General features: G+C 33.8%; 1 protein-coding gene across 2 annotated transcripts in view; it reads left to right on the top strand.

Moving 5' to 3' along the window:
• The first annotated feature begins 5,271 nt into the window (after window positions 1-5,271).
• Window positions 5,272-18,087, top strand: part of LOC137399308 (presenilin-1-like) — a 30,478-nt gene continuing 17,662 nt past the window's right edge. For both annotated transcript variants that reach the window (XM_068085362.1, XM_068085363.1), the window contains exons 1-3: window positions 5,272-5,389; window positions 10,938-11,217; window positions 14,247-14,391. In XM_068085362.1, coding sequence (XP_067941463.1) covers window positions 5,362-5,389; window positions 10,938-11,217; window positions 14,247-14,391 — 453 coding nt within the window. In that variant the 5' untranslated portion in view covers window positions 5,272-5,361. The remainder of the gene's footprint in view (window positions 5,390-10,937; window positions 11,218-14,246; window positions 14,392-18,087) is intronic.

Here is an 18,087-nt window from a genome sequence, read left to right as displayed (position 1 = left end):
ATATTTGTCTAATGATAGCGATACTTTTACAGTTAGCCCTGTTTGTGTAAGATAGTTGTTTGTCATTACTTAGTGCCCGGCTTCTTTTTTCTTGTCATTGTGAGGATTAGATTGTTTCAGACAATGTGTCAGCAAGTCAAATGTTAGTACATATCACATGTCACAATGTGTCAACAAGTAAATTAATTGTCTAGAAATAGCGTAGAACAACAGTCATAAACATGTTTTCTAAGTACAGTGAACTGTTATATAAATATCAGTGTGGAATTAAAAAAACTCTGTTTGCCTTAAAATGTTAGTAATTACTAACCTAAAACTTGCAACATCAAATAATCCTAACTTTTCTGTTGAACCAGAGCTATTAATACTTGCATCAACATAGATCACTGCTGCCTCTAGCTAAAAAGCCTTAATTACTCAGTACTTTAAAACTAGAAAGCCTCGCAGTTCAACGACACTCTTTGAGCTCTCAGCTCAACAGATAACATATTGCTATACTGCAACACATAAAAAATGACTAAGATATTTAAGCAAAACCGCCGTTCAATAACATCAACCTGTTATTGCTAGTTGCCTTCATAATGGAAAAAAACTTTCTCTCTCAAAACAGCTTAAGCTACCATTCAAAAACACCAGATGGGTTCTTGCCACTTTTTCTCACTGACAATAAGATCAAAGCTAATTGTAGCTGCATTTGGCATACCTTACAGATAATAAAATATGTATATATAGTGTAAAATTCTACAGCAACAGCATTAGGTTACAGCAACAGGTATTCAGTAGGAAAAATACACAAATTTTGTAGGAGGGAGTTTTTGAGTGATGTAGTTTTGGTCTGCAGTATGACCATCTGCATGGTTAGTATTATTACCCAAAACATGATAAAAAAAATAAAGTCTGCACTTTTTAAAACAAAGCAACCCAAGTATGAATATTGGAAGTTTAAGCTGCGTATAGCATTCTAAATACATGTGCACAAAACACTAGCCTACTCAGATTACTGGCTTTAGCCTTTGTTGATGACTCTTACATTTCTTACGGCTGCCATAAAGCAGGTAGCAACACTTTTTTCCTTTCGTTAACAGATAAGTTTTACAACACATCCAGTCACGACAGCCATTTAAAAATATCCTCCGAAGTACTCTAAGCTATACTTGTTTTTCATGGTCTTTTTCTACCATATAAAAATAAGCAACCTGTGACCATCTGTAAAAATGAATGTTCAAGCATGGCTTATGTCTTGAATTATTTGTGGTGCAATGCTGGAGCTACCCCTTGCTATGTTTGCAAACATTACTACCACTGGCTGATGAATTTTGCCTACACAAGCCATTAACCCATTGTCACACCATAGTAGAAAAAGCTAATAATGCTTGATTTCGTATCATTGCTCTATATCAGAGAAACAGGCAAAAGAGCATAGGCTTTTTGTGTGCTAAAATTAATACACATTATACTACTGTTACCTCAATCAGTAAAATTGAGTTATTTGCCGAATCATTAGTCTGTTAGAACCAGCATAGGCAAATGAGAACTGTCAAAAACTGCATTTTGTCTATTGCCAGTGTCAGCAAAGTCATGGTGGTACAAGTCAATCTTCATTCTGTCGGTTGTCAGTTCTGCAGCAAGTGAAATATAAATTGATTGAACAGCTCCATAATTTATATAAAACCAACTATGCATAGAGAGTCGCGAGGACAATAGAATGTGAGATGCTAGCTTCACAGAGTAGCCTGAACTAGCTGTGCTTGCAACAACTGGTTGCACAAACTGGTTAAAATAAAAAGCTGTAAAAACAGCAAACATCTTAGAAAACAAAATGAATTTAGGTTATTCACAAACAAACATGAAGGTTGCTAGAGCGTACATACGATAGGGAGAGGACTTACGAAACATTGCCAAAACTGAAACGTAATCACCTTAAGTTTTTGCTCTAGCCTGAAAATTTCAACAGCTTTTAGTCTGTTGTTGCTTTTCCGTAGTATTTTTGTATTAAATTAAATATCGCCAACAAGAGTCTATATAGTAGTGTACTCATAGCCAAACCTCTACATATTCAGGTTGAATTAAAGTGACACCACAAAATTTCACATTTGTTCAGTAAATGCTTAAGCTTATTTTCAGAGCAACTTTGAAAGCACAACACCAACAATAGTACTTTATTACTACTTTGGCAGCTGCTCACATTTACGAGTTCGTTGTGCCAAGCATCGGCATATGATAAATGCCAAACAATGCACATGCTAAGATTTGTTTAAATACCACTATTAAATATATTTTGCAACACATATAGCCTTAAATCAAAATAAACAAAATATCAAACAATACGAATTTCATTCAGGAGAGACTTGAGACGTGAAGTTGTTTGGACCCTAATCGCGGTTCCTGGTTGACGAGAAAAAGCTGAGTCGACTCGCTGTGTAATACTCCGTTCTAAAGGTTCTAGCGCTGTTTTGGGATTTTAAGTACAAAATAATAAAACGTTAATAACCAAGACTATTGCTTATCTTCGTTCTCTCTTGTATAGTATTTCTTTGGCATTACGAACCGTTTCTTTCCTGTGGACTTTTATAAACGACTGTTATATGTATTATTAAACCTTATTCACTATATGTTACAATATCATTAAACTGTAACATTAGTAATTATATTTTCTTGTTCACACTACCAACTTATTGCTTTACTCAACTTGTTATACGTTCTTTGATGTGTAACACTACGAAATCGGTTTGAGTCAGTAAGATTGGGAAATTCGCCTTTGCTGAGCAAAATTGTTTCAAGCTTACATATGGCTTTCTGAAAAGCGAGTCACATTGCATTGATGTTCAATAGTTGATTGGTTTACTAGCAAAACTGTTACTTCACAACGCGACCTAGTGCGTACCTTCTGATGTTCTCTTTGCTCTAATGTATGCTTCCGACTTTTTATATTGCGTTGTTTTGATTATTTAATTGTTTTAAGCTGCTTAAGAACATTTTTTATTACCATTTGATAAGCAACAGAAAAGTTTTTCATTAGCACGAATATCTTACCTGTGGTTTGCTTTAGTTAGTTCAGTTCCTAGTTAGTTTCAGCAGCTTACGATTAATAAAAATACCACTAAAATACCAATAAAAACGTAAGTTTCCTGTATAAGAGCAATTAATTTTAAGCTTCCAGTGAAGGGCTTTGTTTTGAAAAATTTTAGAATGTTATGTTTGTCCCCAATTTCCCCCATTTTGTTCAAAGTATTTTGTAATTTTGTTATGGGTGGACATGGAGAAATTATGTTATGCATAACTAATCAGAATCCACACACAACATCAGTGTTAAATTTGTTTTGTTATTTTATTCTATTTTAACTATGTTCAGTTTGTGTAATTTTGCTTTGTCACATGTGAAGGTGTTAAGCTATTGTAAGCAATACTGATATTCACCAGTGAAAAGATGCTTCTTTATTTTATATGTAAAACAATTAAAATACACAACTAACAAATTTCTAAACAATAATATTAAGGACAAAAGATTGAAATAGCCAATAAAAGCTACACCCTTACTCGAACGGTCGCTCATGTTTGCTTGCCCAGTCCGTACGGCTTCGAGTTTGAACAGTCAAATGAGAGTCATGGCAGTCCTGATATATAGAAGCTCGGTAGTTGAAATAAGAAGTAGAAAAGGATCAGCTGATGATGGAGAAGGAGGGTTCATAGGTAGGGAAAAGATGGAGAGGAGAGAGGGAGGCTCCAGAGGTAGAGGAACGTGCCTCAGCAGGTCCTCGCAAGAGAAATGGATAGATAGATCAACCAGTTGATCGACAGACGCTGAGTCGTTGGAGCTGTTCTTTTTTGTGGGTGTTTCTGTTAGACTGTGAGAAGGTGTTTAGGAGTTCAGGTGCTGTTCTTTATTTTGCAGAAGGTTAGCAATTGAGTGAACTTGTCTTAAGCACGTCATGGGAGTGAAATGATTGGGAATGATGACTAACTCCAATTGTTTTGGTCGTGTTTAGCAAAGGTCTGATATCTTCTAATGGTTTATTGGCATGCCAATTGATGTCTCTTTTCTCATGAGCTACTTCCATAGGAGGTTTCTAAGTTACTTGTAGATGAGTATATGATGACTGTCTTCATTGCTGGCCCTCTAATGTATTAGGTGTCATGTTATTGTATTGTAATATTGCATGTCTCCGGTGTTCAGTTGTTTCTCCATTACGCTATCTGCTTTTGCTAATACTTCTATACAACAATTTTGTTACGTGCTCTTCGTTAATACGTAGTCTTGTAGTAGCATTTTTATAGCTGTAATAGTGCTTTCGCATCTAGTTCATGTAGAAGATATAACTACATTATATCATTATTATACGATATTATATTGGGGTTGTGACGACAGTTGGCCAGATCCTTTACGCCATTGTTATTCTAAAGACGATTTTGCTTGCTGGTCCTCTTAATAAAGATAGCTATCTTTTGACCGACAATAATTATCACACAGTTAATAATGTCACTGCTTTGCTTCTACCATCCATCTTGAGAAATTTTTATGATTTTTTGGACCATTCTTTTGTCAAGTCATCATGCTAACATGATAAATAACAGGTATTCTAGAATTCCTAATATAAACTACTCCGGAGCTCTATATGAATTCTTATTAAATTTTAGTGTTGATTCAATTACAAAGTCATCTTAATATTCTTTGCGCTGGTCGACTCAAATGGGTTTATCACTTTGAAGAGCCTAGATTCACAGATTTTGCTGGTGACTGTATTGCAAAGAGAAATTGGATTATAGCTTGTTGGACAAAGGTCAATCTTGTGTCATATTTCCATTTGCTTGAGTAACACAAACCTAACTAGATATATAAAATTACTATGTAATAGAAGTGAGCTCAACTGTAATCTAAATAAGGATTTTTTTCAATTCTTCATCCATAGTATTAGTTAGTAGAGCATAGAGTAACTACTTTGTCTAACTAGCAATTCTAAGAACAGCCACAATTATGTGTTTGCGACAGCGCTTCTTGTCAGCCAGAGTTCACTTTGGGAAACTACGATTTTAAGTCACGTAGCCGCATAACGTTCCTCAACTTCAATCATATTCTGTTTGCACGCTTTTAGTCAAAATTTGTTCCTTTCGTGATTTTCATCTTTTGCCGATATCATAGACCTATTAACTATACTTATAATTAATAGGTCTATGGCCGATATGATCATAGATAGGGATTTATTGTACGAATCTGTATGATTGCAGTGCTATCGATGCACGTTAATATTATATTATTAAAGTTCAATTGCTTTTGTTGTAGGACACTTTTGCATCTCTCATACAAATCATTAAGCAATTTTTGAACACTGGCTTGAAGACTTTGAAACAGCTTTTCTGACTCTGATGGCCGATTTCATACAAATGGACAATCGTAAGTTATAGCGACTTTGATTGTATTAACTTAGTGTCTAGAGTTAAAATACGAATACGATAAAGCGAATACAAATGACTTGGTGTTAAGTGGTATCGGATATTTTTGTATGCTAGTTTGATTGTTTGAATGCTTGTTGAGTAGAAGTTGGCATTAGTTAGTACAAAAAATTCTAACTCTATGAAATAATGCATAAATCCATTAAATCCAATTTAAAGCTTTAAAAACAAGATTTTCAAAGATCATATTTGAGTCCGCATCATTGTACTAATTTAAAAAAGAATTAATCAATTTTGAAGTGGAATCGTATTAGCCATTTACAGTGCACTCCCGGATTATGACATCCCTGTTTTATGGTTTTTCCGCTGTTAGATGTGGAACACTATGGGTTTTTGTCCCCTTGTTATGACATTTTTTCGCCATACGACATCAACAAAAATGTCTCTTGAAATTCAAACCTGGCGGTCAGTTTGCTGAATATGTTGGAATAACGAAGATGCTGAAATGGTATTTGCCAAAATCTCTCATACAATGCCTGAAAGAGATACGATGGTTGCTCTCTCACAGTTCAGCATTATTCGTGATTTGTAAATGATTGTTATTGCGTGAGTGAAATGAAAATTAGTGAAAAGTAAGCAAAATTGAAATTTTTTTGTGTATTTCAGCGTTTAATAAAATATTTACTATGAATTTTAATTTATTATACAAATACATGTATAACTATGTAACTACATATATAACTTTAATTCATTAGCCATGGATTTTAAGATTGATAACGACGTTAAAGGAAGACGTAAGAATCATAACCATAATCATAGGCAGATCATAATCACTAAATACACTAAAGTTACTGAAGGTAAATTTATATACTTACTAAGGTTAATATACTATTTTGTTACTGTTTTTTAATAAGTAGGCCTACAGTACATATAAAAGATTTTAAAGTTTTTCACCAGGGGGTGTTTGCATTAGATAGTTACTATGAGTTTCTATACGAACTTTTCTCTGTACGATGTCAACACTGGAATGAATTGATGTCATATAGTGGGGCTCTACTGTAATTATATTATTTAAATAAAAGTTTTGCTCAAATTTGTTCAATAGACTTTACTGTATGATATTGTATTGCTAGTTTAAACAAGAGCAGATATGTAAGAATGTTAGGAGTAGAAGATCTCGCATAGATGTTTTTAATCTAGAGTGCATCTCCCTCTGCATCTATGCATCACATTTCTTTTATCAAATTTTCAGTACACATTGACCTCACTCTGACACTGTCTCTGAAGCTGACTTTGTGCTCTCTGATTCGCTTGTTTTATTTTTTAACGACCAATCCGTGTAATATTTTGGCTTCGTTCTCGCAATAAGCCGACAGTGTTTTTAGTATTGCTTTTGTGGAATAAAATAATCTGCCTTCTACTAACATCAGAATTGTGCAGAGAAATGCATTCTCGCTTCATCTTGTCTGTCAAGAGTTATTTGATCTCTCAATGTAGTGCAATACATCTGTACTTCCTTTCACACTTCACAAATATTGAATGTTCCTTGTGACTACCTCTTACAAGTATGATAAGAAGTTGTTATTGTTCTGTTAAGGTTTGTAAAGCAAGTTTACGGTGATTTACCACATGGTTACACTAAAACAACCTTGTATGTAGGTAGATTATGTCAGAAACATAACACTTTTGAAGTCGGTATTGCAAGGCATAGATGATTAGATTAGGCGTATTAAGCATAGATTAGGCGTATTAAGCATAGATTAGACGTATTAAGCATAGATTAGGCGTATTAAGCATAGATTAGGCGTATTAAGCATAGATTAGGCGTATTAAGCATAGATTAGGCATATTATTCTACCAGCTCAAACTAAAACATATTTGGTGATAAAATGCTATTCAATTTTGTACTGTAGATTAAACGTAGATCGGTGTATCATATTTGGTATGAAATACTGTCCAAGTACCCTTGGCTTCACATACAGTCATAAATTTACATATGAATTTAATTTATTTTGTGCCCTGCTTCATATGCTCATATAGTTACATGTCTAATCAAGTATTTCCATAAGATTATCCTGTAATATCCTTAAATTGTTCTACATCACAAAAAACCGAGGCACGAGGAATTCTGCAAATGATTACATGCATCGTTAAAATTTTTTTATTTTATATAAAGTATAAATAAAACAATAAATTGATGAAGTAATAATTGATAAAAAGTCTCATGTTGTCACATTAACCTTAGAAATAAGATGCACCGAGGTGCATCTCGGCGATGTACGATACAGATAGTCTGTAGGTAAAGGCAATGATAGAGATAGACAGTGTAACTTGTTCTGACTTAATTTATACATTTGCTCATTTTAAATTTTCTTTGTCGTTTTATTTTCTTCAGTATTTTCACTTTTGCTTATGAAACTGATGTTTTGAGAAACCTCACCAGATGTAGTAACATACTTTGAGTATACAGTCACATACCCGTTACCATTTTATGTCTTAGTTGAACAATTCCTATGTTAGGACAATTTCAACTATCAGTTTTACTTTACAAATATTACACCTTACAAATATCACATAGTTAAACTGACACTTGAAGTTAAACATCATTGGAGGGAATACCACCTCGTGATATGTAGTGATATTATATATCACTACATATCACTATTATATATATAATAGTGATATTATATATCATTAATTATCACCTAGTGGTATTTAGTCTAATGATGTTTCATTTTAAGAGTCAATTGTTGGTCTAGTTTTCAGCTCTGTTGTTATATTTCTAGTTTTATGGACAGTTATGCGACGTTTTAATGTTCTTTGTTCTTGCTGCCTCCTTACGCTTACTATTCTATTTCTGTTTCAGTTTATGCTGCTTCAAATCGGAATGTTAGAAAATTGTCATAGCCAAGTTTGTTGTAAATTGCTACTTGTTTTGTTGTAGAATAACACATACTTGGTAAATGGTTTAATTGTTTGTTCATTTCTAAAATTTTCCTATTAACTTCACAATTTCAATCATAGAATTGGAATTTTTTGTTCAGTTTCCTTCCTGTTTATTGATACTAGATGAGTGCCAACTGAATGGTTCAGTATGATTCCTTAGTTGTCTACACACTTGAAGTTGTCTACACACTTGAAGACTACATAAGGTTACAACAACTAATCAGCTTTTTGTGTGAAATTGTCATTGTACCTTAGCAACAATGAACCAAGCGTTTTGCATGATTGGCTAGTTGATGTGGTGTCATAGCGCTAAACATATTTTCAATGTTTTCACCAGTGTAAACACCACGGATATCTTTGTTTGAACTTACGTAGACAACACTGGTTAAATTCTCTCTCGTGGTTACCTGTTTGTTGTGGCGCTGTGGGGCTATGGTATGCAACAAGTTTCAAGTTGAAAATACTATTTCCGGTGTTTTTTTAACACTATTTCAGGTGTTTTTTAACACCTGAAATAGTATTTTTAACGTACAATTTTGTCAGGGAATTTTTTGTATTTATACGATTGGCAGCAAATAATCTATATATATACATGTATATATATTCAACTGTCACTTGTATATTTACTCTATATGCTTGTTAGTTTTGTCAAACAAGCAACTAGATATTTTTATGGTACGCAGAGTAATAATTAATTACTCAGTAATTACGCAATTAAGAATTAACGTATTTAATAATTAAGAATACACATAGTTGTAAAAGAATTACTCTCTCAATATGAAAATGCCAAAATGTATAAATGTCTTTGCTAGATTACCAGTCTCCAGTGTTTATTATTAGTAGTGAATATGGGGTTTCTATTTCATTCTGTTTATTACATTGTTTTGTCAAGAGACACGCCTACTAACCACACAGCATGACAGTTTGAGCACTGCCCGGCCACAATAAATACACTCTACTTGTGTCTTCTTTTATCACCTTTCAATCATAACAGCAATTTATAGATTTCATATTGATAATGCTTCTCAACTGTTCGGGATTCTCATTTGTATTATTTTGGTATACAACCCTCTTACAGCAGGTTATTCATAGCGATGGCAGGGTTGCCAGTGTTTTGTATAATTCTGCTAGCAGTTTTCCCTTATGCGATTGAATAAAAATTAGGAAGAAATTCCAAGCTGGTGAGTAATCTCCTATCGACACACAACTTTTATATCAGCTGGAAAAAATGACACTGTGCATGCTGATGCAGTATCTGGAAATATTTACTGCGCATTATTAAGATTAAATTCATGTTTTAATCTTGGGTTTGTTGTCTTATTATTGGTTGTTGTATGTTCGTCTTATCGCTTTTTTAATCACAAGGAATAAAGATCGGGCAATTATTCTGAGGACTTTAAAGGTGTCACAAGGGGGCCAATTAGCTCAGCGTACTTAGAGCATGAGCCTAATAATCTGAATGTCACAGGTTCAAGACCCATATTGGTCAACATTTGAGTCATCTCATTAATTCGTGTACAGAATTTTGTGATTAAGCGAAAGTTGGCACATTTAAAACAACTGCCATTATAACACACAAATAAAAGACTTTAAAATTCATACTTCACTTCAGTTTATCATTTCTAACAATTTAACTTTGATTCAAAAGTCACCTTTTATTACTGACTCATCTGGGAGTCTATTAAATGAATCTCAAATGTTCGCTGACTTTAGATAGAAGGAATTATAATGGAAATTGTAATCTGTCCAATGAGGACCACCCCTATTATTGTAATCTGTCCAATGAGAACCACCCCTATTATTGTAATCTGTCCAATGAGAACCGCCCCTATTATTGTAATCTGTCCAATGAGAACCACCTCTATTATTGTAATCTGTCCAATGAGGACCGCCCCTATTATTGTAATCTGTCCAATGAGAACCACCCCTATTATTGTAATCTGTCCAATGAGGACCGCCCCTATTATTGTAATCTGTCCAATGAGAATCACCCCTATTATTGTAATCTGTCCAATGAGTACCGCCCCTATTATTGTAATCTGTCCAATGAGGACTGCCCCTATTATTGTAATCTGTCCAATGAGAACCACCCCTATTATTGTAATCTGTCCAATGAGAACCACCCCTATTATTGTAATCTGTCCAATGAGAACCACCCCTATTATTGTAATCTGTCCAATGAAGACCGCCCCTATTAATGAATCAAATGTTCATAAATTACTTCTTATTTGTCAATCAGAAGGCCTATGAGCAGAGAAGAGCAGTAACTGTAATTTAGCTTCTTTATTTATGTAAAATGTTTTTAATAATTTTAATTACCAGTGCTTTCTATTCTTGGTTTTTTTTATTTATGTAAACCTTTTTATTATTGAAGCATTTGGAAGTAGGATGATGCTTTTTAAAATCTCAAACGCAATCATATCAGCAATAAGCTAGTTAAATGTTGTCAAACTTCAATCTTAGTACAAAAAATACCTAAAAATGAGATTTATTTGCTCTTGAAAGCATTTTTTGAACCTCTGATGACATAAACGATAAAGATAATGAAATCTGATAGAAATCTGGTTTCCCTTTTCGTAACCCACTTCTTACATTGTATGCAGTTCAGCAACCCGCTAACATGGAAGATGAGGAAACAACCTCTGCAACCAACAGACGCCAAGAGCCTTCTGTCGTAGAACAGGAAGTTGAAGCCCCTAGGTTACGTCAGAGAAACAGGGAAAGAAGACAAAGAAATGAGGAAGAGGAAGCGGAAGAGGATCTGATGTACGGAGCTCAGCATGTTATTAAACTCTTTGTACCAGTTTCGCTCTGCATGCTCGTTGTCGTGTTAACGGTTGCGAGTGTCGCCTACTACACCGACCAATCGTCAGGCGTCTACTTGTGAGTCCGCTTTTCCATTTTGTTATCTACTCTACCAGTCTACCTTAGTCTCTGCTCATCCACCATTCTCTATCCACTTGATTCTCTTCAAATAATAACATAAATTTAAATATTAAATTTAAAATTTTTAAAGTTAAAGTTTTAAATTTAAATAAAATCAACTTTAAACAAACTTTGCTTTCCATCAGTCAGCCCTGCTCTTCACCGACCTACCCTATTATCATCTACCTATTGATGTTATCTTTTTTACCATACTGCATAGTTTTGTCTTATGTTCTGTTAATTTCATCCACGGCCTTAGAGTTATGTTACCCTGTTCATCATTTTCTTAGCGATAAATACTCTACTCTACATAAATTTGATTCAGTCTATAAACATCATCGTTTTTTTCATATATTCAACTTGCATTGTAATCTGCTTGTTAACTTGTTTAACACCGCATTTACCTATCTTTGGCCCTACATAACTATCTCCATTTAATTTGACAAGTCTATAAATGTAATGTAACAAATCAGATTTGGACCCAGGCACACAAGTCATGCAGACTTTGTATGTTCAATTTATAAAAATTTCAGCATTTGGAAGCTTTTCTGTTCAGTGTTTCGTCGCATTGAAGTTCTTGCTTATTTGTGAGCATGCTATTTGATTTGCCATCCCATCATTGTTTAGACTAACTATTTACACTCTTCATCTGCACCATCATCTCCATGTTTAAGAGTTGTTTTAACATGCATGAAAATGAAAGGACTTGTTCTCAAACATACATTCAGAAGCTGCTTTTTCAGTGTTTCTTCAAATGGAAGTTATTGTTTGTCCATGGCTTGGTACTCTCTTCGCCTCCTCATCATTATATCTAGTAAGATGCTATAATAGCCATGGGCGCCGTATCTCCCTGGTTGAAAGTCGTCTGAACTTGTAGTATGATTAACATGTACAATATGTATGTGTGTGTATATATATTTGTATTAATTTTAATTATAAAATAATAGTTTTTAAGTGTACAGCTGATAAAACTTACAATAAAATTATAAAAGTGACTCGATAGATAAAATAGAATTCCGTAAGCTGAATTTATTTTAATTTATTCAGTAATTTATTAATAAATTTATTCAATAACCTGAATGTTCAGGAATATGTGGGCAACCAGATAGTAGTTTCTCTAAATGTATCATGGCATCGTTTGTTTGTAGAGGCTAATTTTACTGTGTTTGTTTACCATCTAGTCTTCTGTTCCGGTTGATTATGTAGCAACAAGGGAACACAACTACAATTACAGCATTCAAAACGATAAATTAAACTCACCAAATACAGTAATACTTCAACTTACGAGTGCTCCAACGTACGAGAAACTTGAGATACGGGCCAGCTTTCAAGCAAGTTTTAGCACTAACATACGAGCCATGTTTGAGATACGAGCACTTGAGTCAGTTGCCAAGTATGCCGGAGGTGTTTTATGAGAACAGCATCACTCTGTATTTTTCAACCGCTCAGGTTATACTGTTGTACCGTGTTTTTTTGTGCACGATTTTCTGCGCAGAATTATGTGAATTAAACGTACTGTGCGTAGACCGAAAGTTTGCCAGTAAAATGAAAGATAATACAAAGAAAAAGCAAATGATAACAATTGATATTAAACGGAAAAATATGCGAAATGTGTATGCGTGATTGAGCTAGCTCGGGAATATGACAGAAATACATTCATAATATCAAACAGAAGGATTACATTCAGGGCATTTAGTTCGCAAAAGGACTAACCATAGTTTCGAAACGGTGCAGCGATCTTCACGACCGCTGATGGCATTGGACAAACAATTGGCCGGTGACAGCGTAACTGAAACGATGCTATGTGAAAAGGCCGGCGCTATCTATCCAAACTGTTTAATAGGCATTCGGACAAGCTGGCTAGTGATCATGCATTAACCATTTGTGACGACACTTGTGTTCGTCCTTATCGCAACATGTTGCAAGGGCGACAAAGGCAAACGTCGTTAGATAGGTTTATCTTAAAACGGCCAGCTAGTCGTGAAAGCGAAAAAAAGGAAAGATTTCTCGCTAACCAGCAAGAAACTTTAAACTATGAACGCCGAAGAAATTTTAATTACGTTTAGTTGAAAATGAAAGTTTGCTTTTAGGTTTGCTTCTAAGTTTGTCTTTTAACACTTTGATAAAATCCAAATTTATCAAAGTCAACTGTTGTAACGAAGGATAACTTATATCTCCCTCCCTGGCAAACGCGAGTGTTAACTGCTATTGTATGTATTTAACTTTACATTTTAATTAATCACATTTCCTTGCATCATTTTTTATTTGTTGCTTTTTGAAAGCATGTAGTACGTAAGGAGAATAACCAACATGTTCTTTCTGTTACAATATCTTGTTTTGAGTGTTTTATTTGCTTATTTTAGAGTATGGAAACCAATCAATATATATTTAATTATTCTATATATAAATAAATCGCACCAACATGCGAGTAAATTGACATACGAGCTCAGTCTCGGAACGCATTAAGCTCGTAAGTTGAAGTATGACTGTAGTTTGTAAGGGATTGCCATGAAAAAGAAGCGATATCAAGGAAAACTTATCAGTCACTTTAGTATAGAATTGCGAATGATTTTAATAACAGAAGCATGGAAATGCTAAAATGATTGTCTTAGCTAACGCAAGCACTTGTGCCGCTAGCATCATCAGCTAATTTCACGAGTAAATCATAAGGGAGCGGCATTAAAAATATTTGCATATACTGTCACATATACTATTCCATTGAATCAACTAGAAGTGCCATAGAAGCCTTTGAACTAATGACTAAGATACTATAGTTACCGATGGAAGTGCCATAGAAGCCTTTGAACTAATGACTAAGATACTATAGTTACCGATGGAAGGAATAAATTTAATAAAATTAAAAAAATGACTGGTGAGAAAACATAATAAAAAGAAAAAAAGGTAGCTTTCCCAAAACCATGACAACGCCAAATTAGAACTAAAAATCATGTCACGCTTTTATTCTGTCTGTGACATCTCTGTTGTAGAGCATATACTCCTTTCCACCCGAAGGCTGACGATAGTACTCTGGTTACAATCGGCAGCAGTGTTGGCAATGCGCTGATTGTACTAGGAGTTGTTGTGGTTATGACTATCCTGCTCGTCCTTCTCTACAAGTACAAGTGCTATAAGGTATTTGATGACTCATTAGAAGTCTAATCACATGCCTTTCTTATCTGTCAACTCTCTAATCAGTCTATTACACATCGGTGTTTGAGAACTTACTCAATATCCATGTGATTGACATCTGTTTTTATATGTGGATATAGTTAAATTAATACTGTAAGGTCAGTCACGGCATTTGGTACGAATTCAAGATGGTGTTTATAGATAATTGTTAAATATTAGTGTATTCATTAGGTAATATTATAGTCAGTAGTGGTTTTACAAGGCTCGTTAGCGACTATCAGATATCTGAGTTATCTGACCCTGCAACTGGTTAAAAAAGATCTTATAAGGCTCTAGTAAGTTTTTGAGCGATTTGTGGCCTTGAAACGGGGCTATTTTTATTATTAAATTTTGCAGTTTGGCATGCCTTAGCTTGTTTTTTACCCAAATTTTTTCAGCTATTCGAAATTTGGTCTTTTAGATGTGATTACAAATGAAAATGGCGTGTGGTCATCAACAAACCAGGCTTATAAATGAATGCACAGCGGTGTTCATCATCTGTATTTTTACTCATGGGCTAGCGGTGCGCTTACTCCAGGAGCGCTCCAGAAAGAATAATTTTTTGTTGCTTAAAATTGTCATCGACTCACACCAACCTCGACTTGCTCTTGAATGTGCCATAGAGTATTGGTAAAGGCCTGAATACTCACACACAAAAGAAAGGCCCAATTTGGCTAGCCGACGATTTGTCAATGCGTCATTTCAAAATCAACACGCCAAATTGCGTTGCTAAGGATAAGAGGACGCATCTGTGATTTGCTGAACTAGTTGAGTAATCTCAATTCCAATTTATTCATTTCCAATTAAAGCTAGTTTCATTTTCGTTTACAAATCGCTTATGAATGATGATGACGACACGTCTGCACACGAATAACTATTTATATATAGACATAGATACACTCACTTGGAACAGATATATGAAAGCCTCCAAATAAATTGTAACTATTTATGAAAAATTATTTTGGTAATTAAATTTTTTTTTGCTATTGCTATTTATGTTATGAACCACAAAAGCCCCTGAACAATTATTATATAAAATACTGTATGGAGTTCTTAACTTCGAGACAGATAGTAGCGGCTAACAGTGGTGTGAGAGAGGCAACATGTTCGGTACACGAGACTTTTGTGACGATACGTATCATAAATTTAGCTTAAATAAAATATAGGATAAATAACTTGAACAAATTTATCTTAATATACACAAAATTGAAATTAACTTTTAATCATATACATGCATGTTACACTAAACTTAATTCTAACATGGCTTTTATTTCCAGTTTTTTCATTTCTCTTGTTTTTCAAGTTTGGTTCTTTTCGCCTTGATTTTTAACTCGCTCTCACCTCCACTTTTAGCCAACATTTTTAAATATCCTCAAGCTGAATCAGAAACACTGTTGGGTAATTGACCAATTCGGCGGACCAATTAGAATACCAAATACTGGAAAACATAACCAAATACCAAATAAAATACCAAATACTTGAAAATCTCAAAGCTAAATACCAAATAAATTATCAAATACTCACAATTTAGTAAATCAAATACCAAATCAAATAGTACCACTGGGAAATTTGAAAACCAAATACCAAGTAAAATACCAAATATTGGCAATTGTTCAAATCAAATATCAAATCAAATAGTAATACGTGAAAATCTCAAGACAAAATACCAAATACTGGCAATTCTTGAAACCAAATTCCAAATCAAATAGTAATACTTGGAAATTTCAAAACGAAATACCAAATAAAATATCAAATACTTGGAAATCTCAGTACCAAATACCAAATCAAATAGGGATAATGGAAAGTTTTATATTAAAATACCAAATGAATTACTAAACTCTGCAATTTCTCGACGTTAAATATCAAATCAAATAGTTATATTGTGAAATTTCCTAATCAAATACCAAATAAAATACCAAATACTGAAAATTTTAGAAACCAAATATCAAATCAAATAACAGTAGGCTACTCGGAAATTTCAGAACCAAATGATGTAAAATCTTACAGAGCCGACTCCAAATTGAATAATGGGAAATGCCAATTCAATATCAACATCATTATGCTAACTATGCTAAATATTAAGTACTGGAAAATATCAAGACCAAATTAAATTTATTTGCAGACTGAATTATCAAATTATTTAAAAATCACTGATCACGTTCACATCCAACAACTACAATTACATACAAGCGCAATGCAGACCAAAGACAAAAGGGAGATTTGATGGTTTCTGTACTGGGTTGCCGTTAAATGTGAGCTGTGAAGGAGAAGCTTTCCAAACATCTGTCGAATATCCATATTATTTCTAGCTAGCGGTTTTAAACTTACAGCAACCGAAATCAAAATTGATGATCAGAATGCAAAATATTAACGAATATCAAACACCAAATACTAGCAAATATTCATATCAAATAATTATCCAAAATACCAGAAAAAATATTGGCCAATTATAAACCAAATTATGATACCAAAGCAAATGCCAGATACTGGACAATCTCAATTATACCGAACATTACTAAATAAATTAGCAAATATTTATAAATTCATAACCAAATACCAAATAAAATTCTAAATACTGGGCTATCTCAGAACAAAAATATCAAATAAAATACCAATTACCAAAAATTCGCGAAACTAATTACCAAATCACATAGTAATACTGGGAAATTTCAAAATCAAATCCAAAATCAAATACCAAATACTGAGAAATCTAAGAACCAAATACAGTCAAACATGGATAACTCACCCACGGATAGCTCGAACACATGGTTAACTCGAACGGTTTCTTTGGTTTGTTTCCACGTAATGATAAATTGCTATAGATAACTCGAACTCAACACTGTTAACTCGAACTGTTTTTTCCCAACGGCTACCGAAACGGTTGTTATCACATTAGAAAATCACTTTATTCCAAGCCATAGAGGTAAACATGGACTTTTCGGAATTTATAGGCGTCATTATTACCACCATCGGCAAAATATTTTTGTCAACGACTTTTCTAAAGGTTTGGTGAAATTTGATTTATACCAAACATCCGCTTAGCGATCGCCCTTCGGAAGAAAGGTAAAGTGAGGTAATCTTTGCATAAACTTCAAGAAAAATCGGCAAAATTGATCGTGGGTAAAACGCTCAAAAGAAAAAGGTGTCTTTTCTTTTGAGCATTTCAACAATGAGTTTTGCCAATGTCAATCTAAAAAACGTCCTGGCAATAACATCACCTCAAACAACAAACCAATCTCAAGTGATAGAAAAATCTCTATACCTTTTGATAAAAACGTTTTAAACTTTACATTAGAAGCATTTAATTTGAAACAAGTCATTTGTGCTTTTGAATTATATTATAGTTTGTATATGTACATGTATCTACTAATAAATAAGTAAATACATGGACTTGTGACAGTGCTCTGATAACTTGAACGCTCTGATAATTCGGACACTTTTGCTCGGTCCCGTGAAGTTCGAGTTATCCATATTTGACTGTACCAAATAAAATACCAAATACTGGAAAATCTCCAAACCAAATACCAAATCAAATAGTAAATACTAGGAAGTCACAGAACCAAATATCAAATAAAATAGTAATACTGGGAAATCTCAGGAACAAATATCAAATAAAATACCAATTACTAAAAATTCTCGAAACTAAATACCAAATCAAAT

This window comes from Watersipora subatra, chromosome 7 (assembly GCF_963576615.1).
Source record: "Watersipora subatra chromosome 7, tzWatSuba1.1, whole genome shotgun sequence".
NCBI lineage: Eukaryota > Metazoa > Bryozoa > Gymnolaemata > Cheilostomatida > Watersiporidae > Watersipora > Watersipora subatra.
The sequence above is the reverse complement of the archived record's forward strand: the minus strand, read 5'-3'. Positions and strand labels throughout refer to the sequence as shown.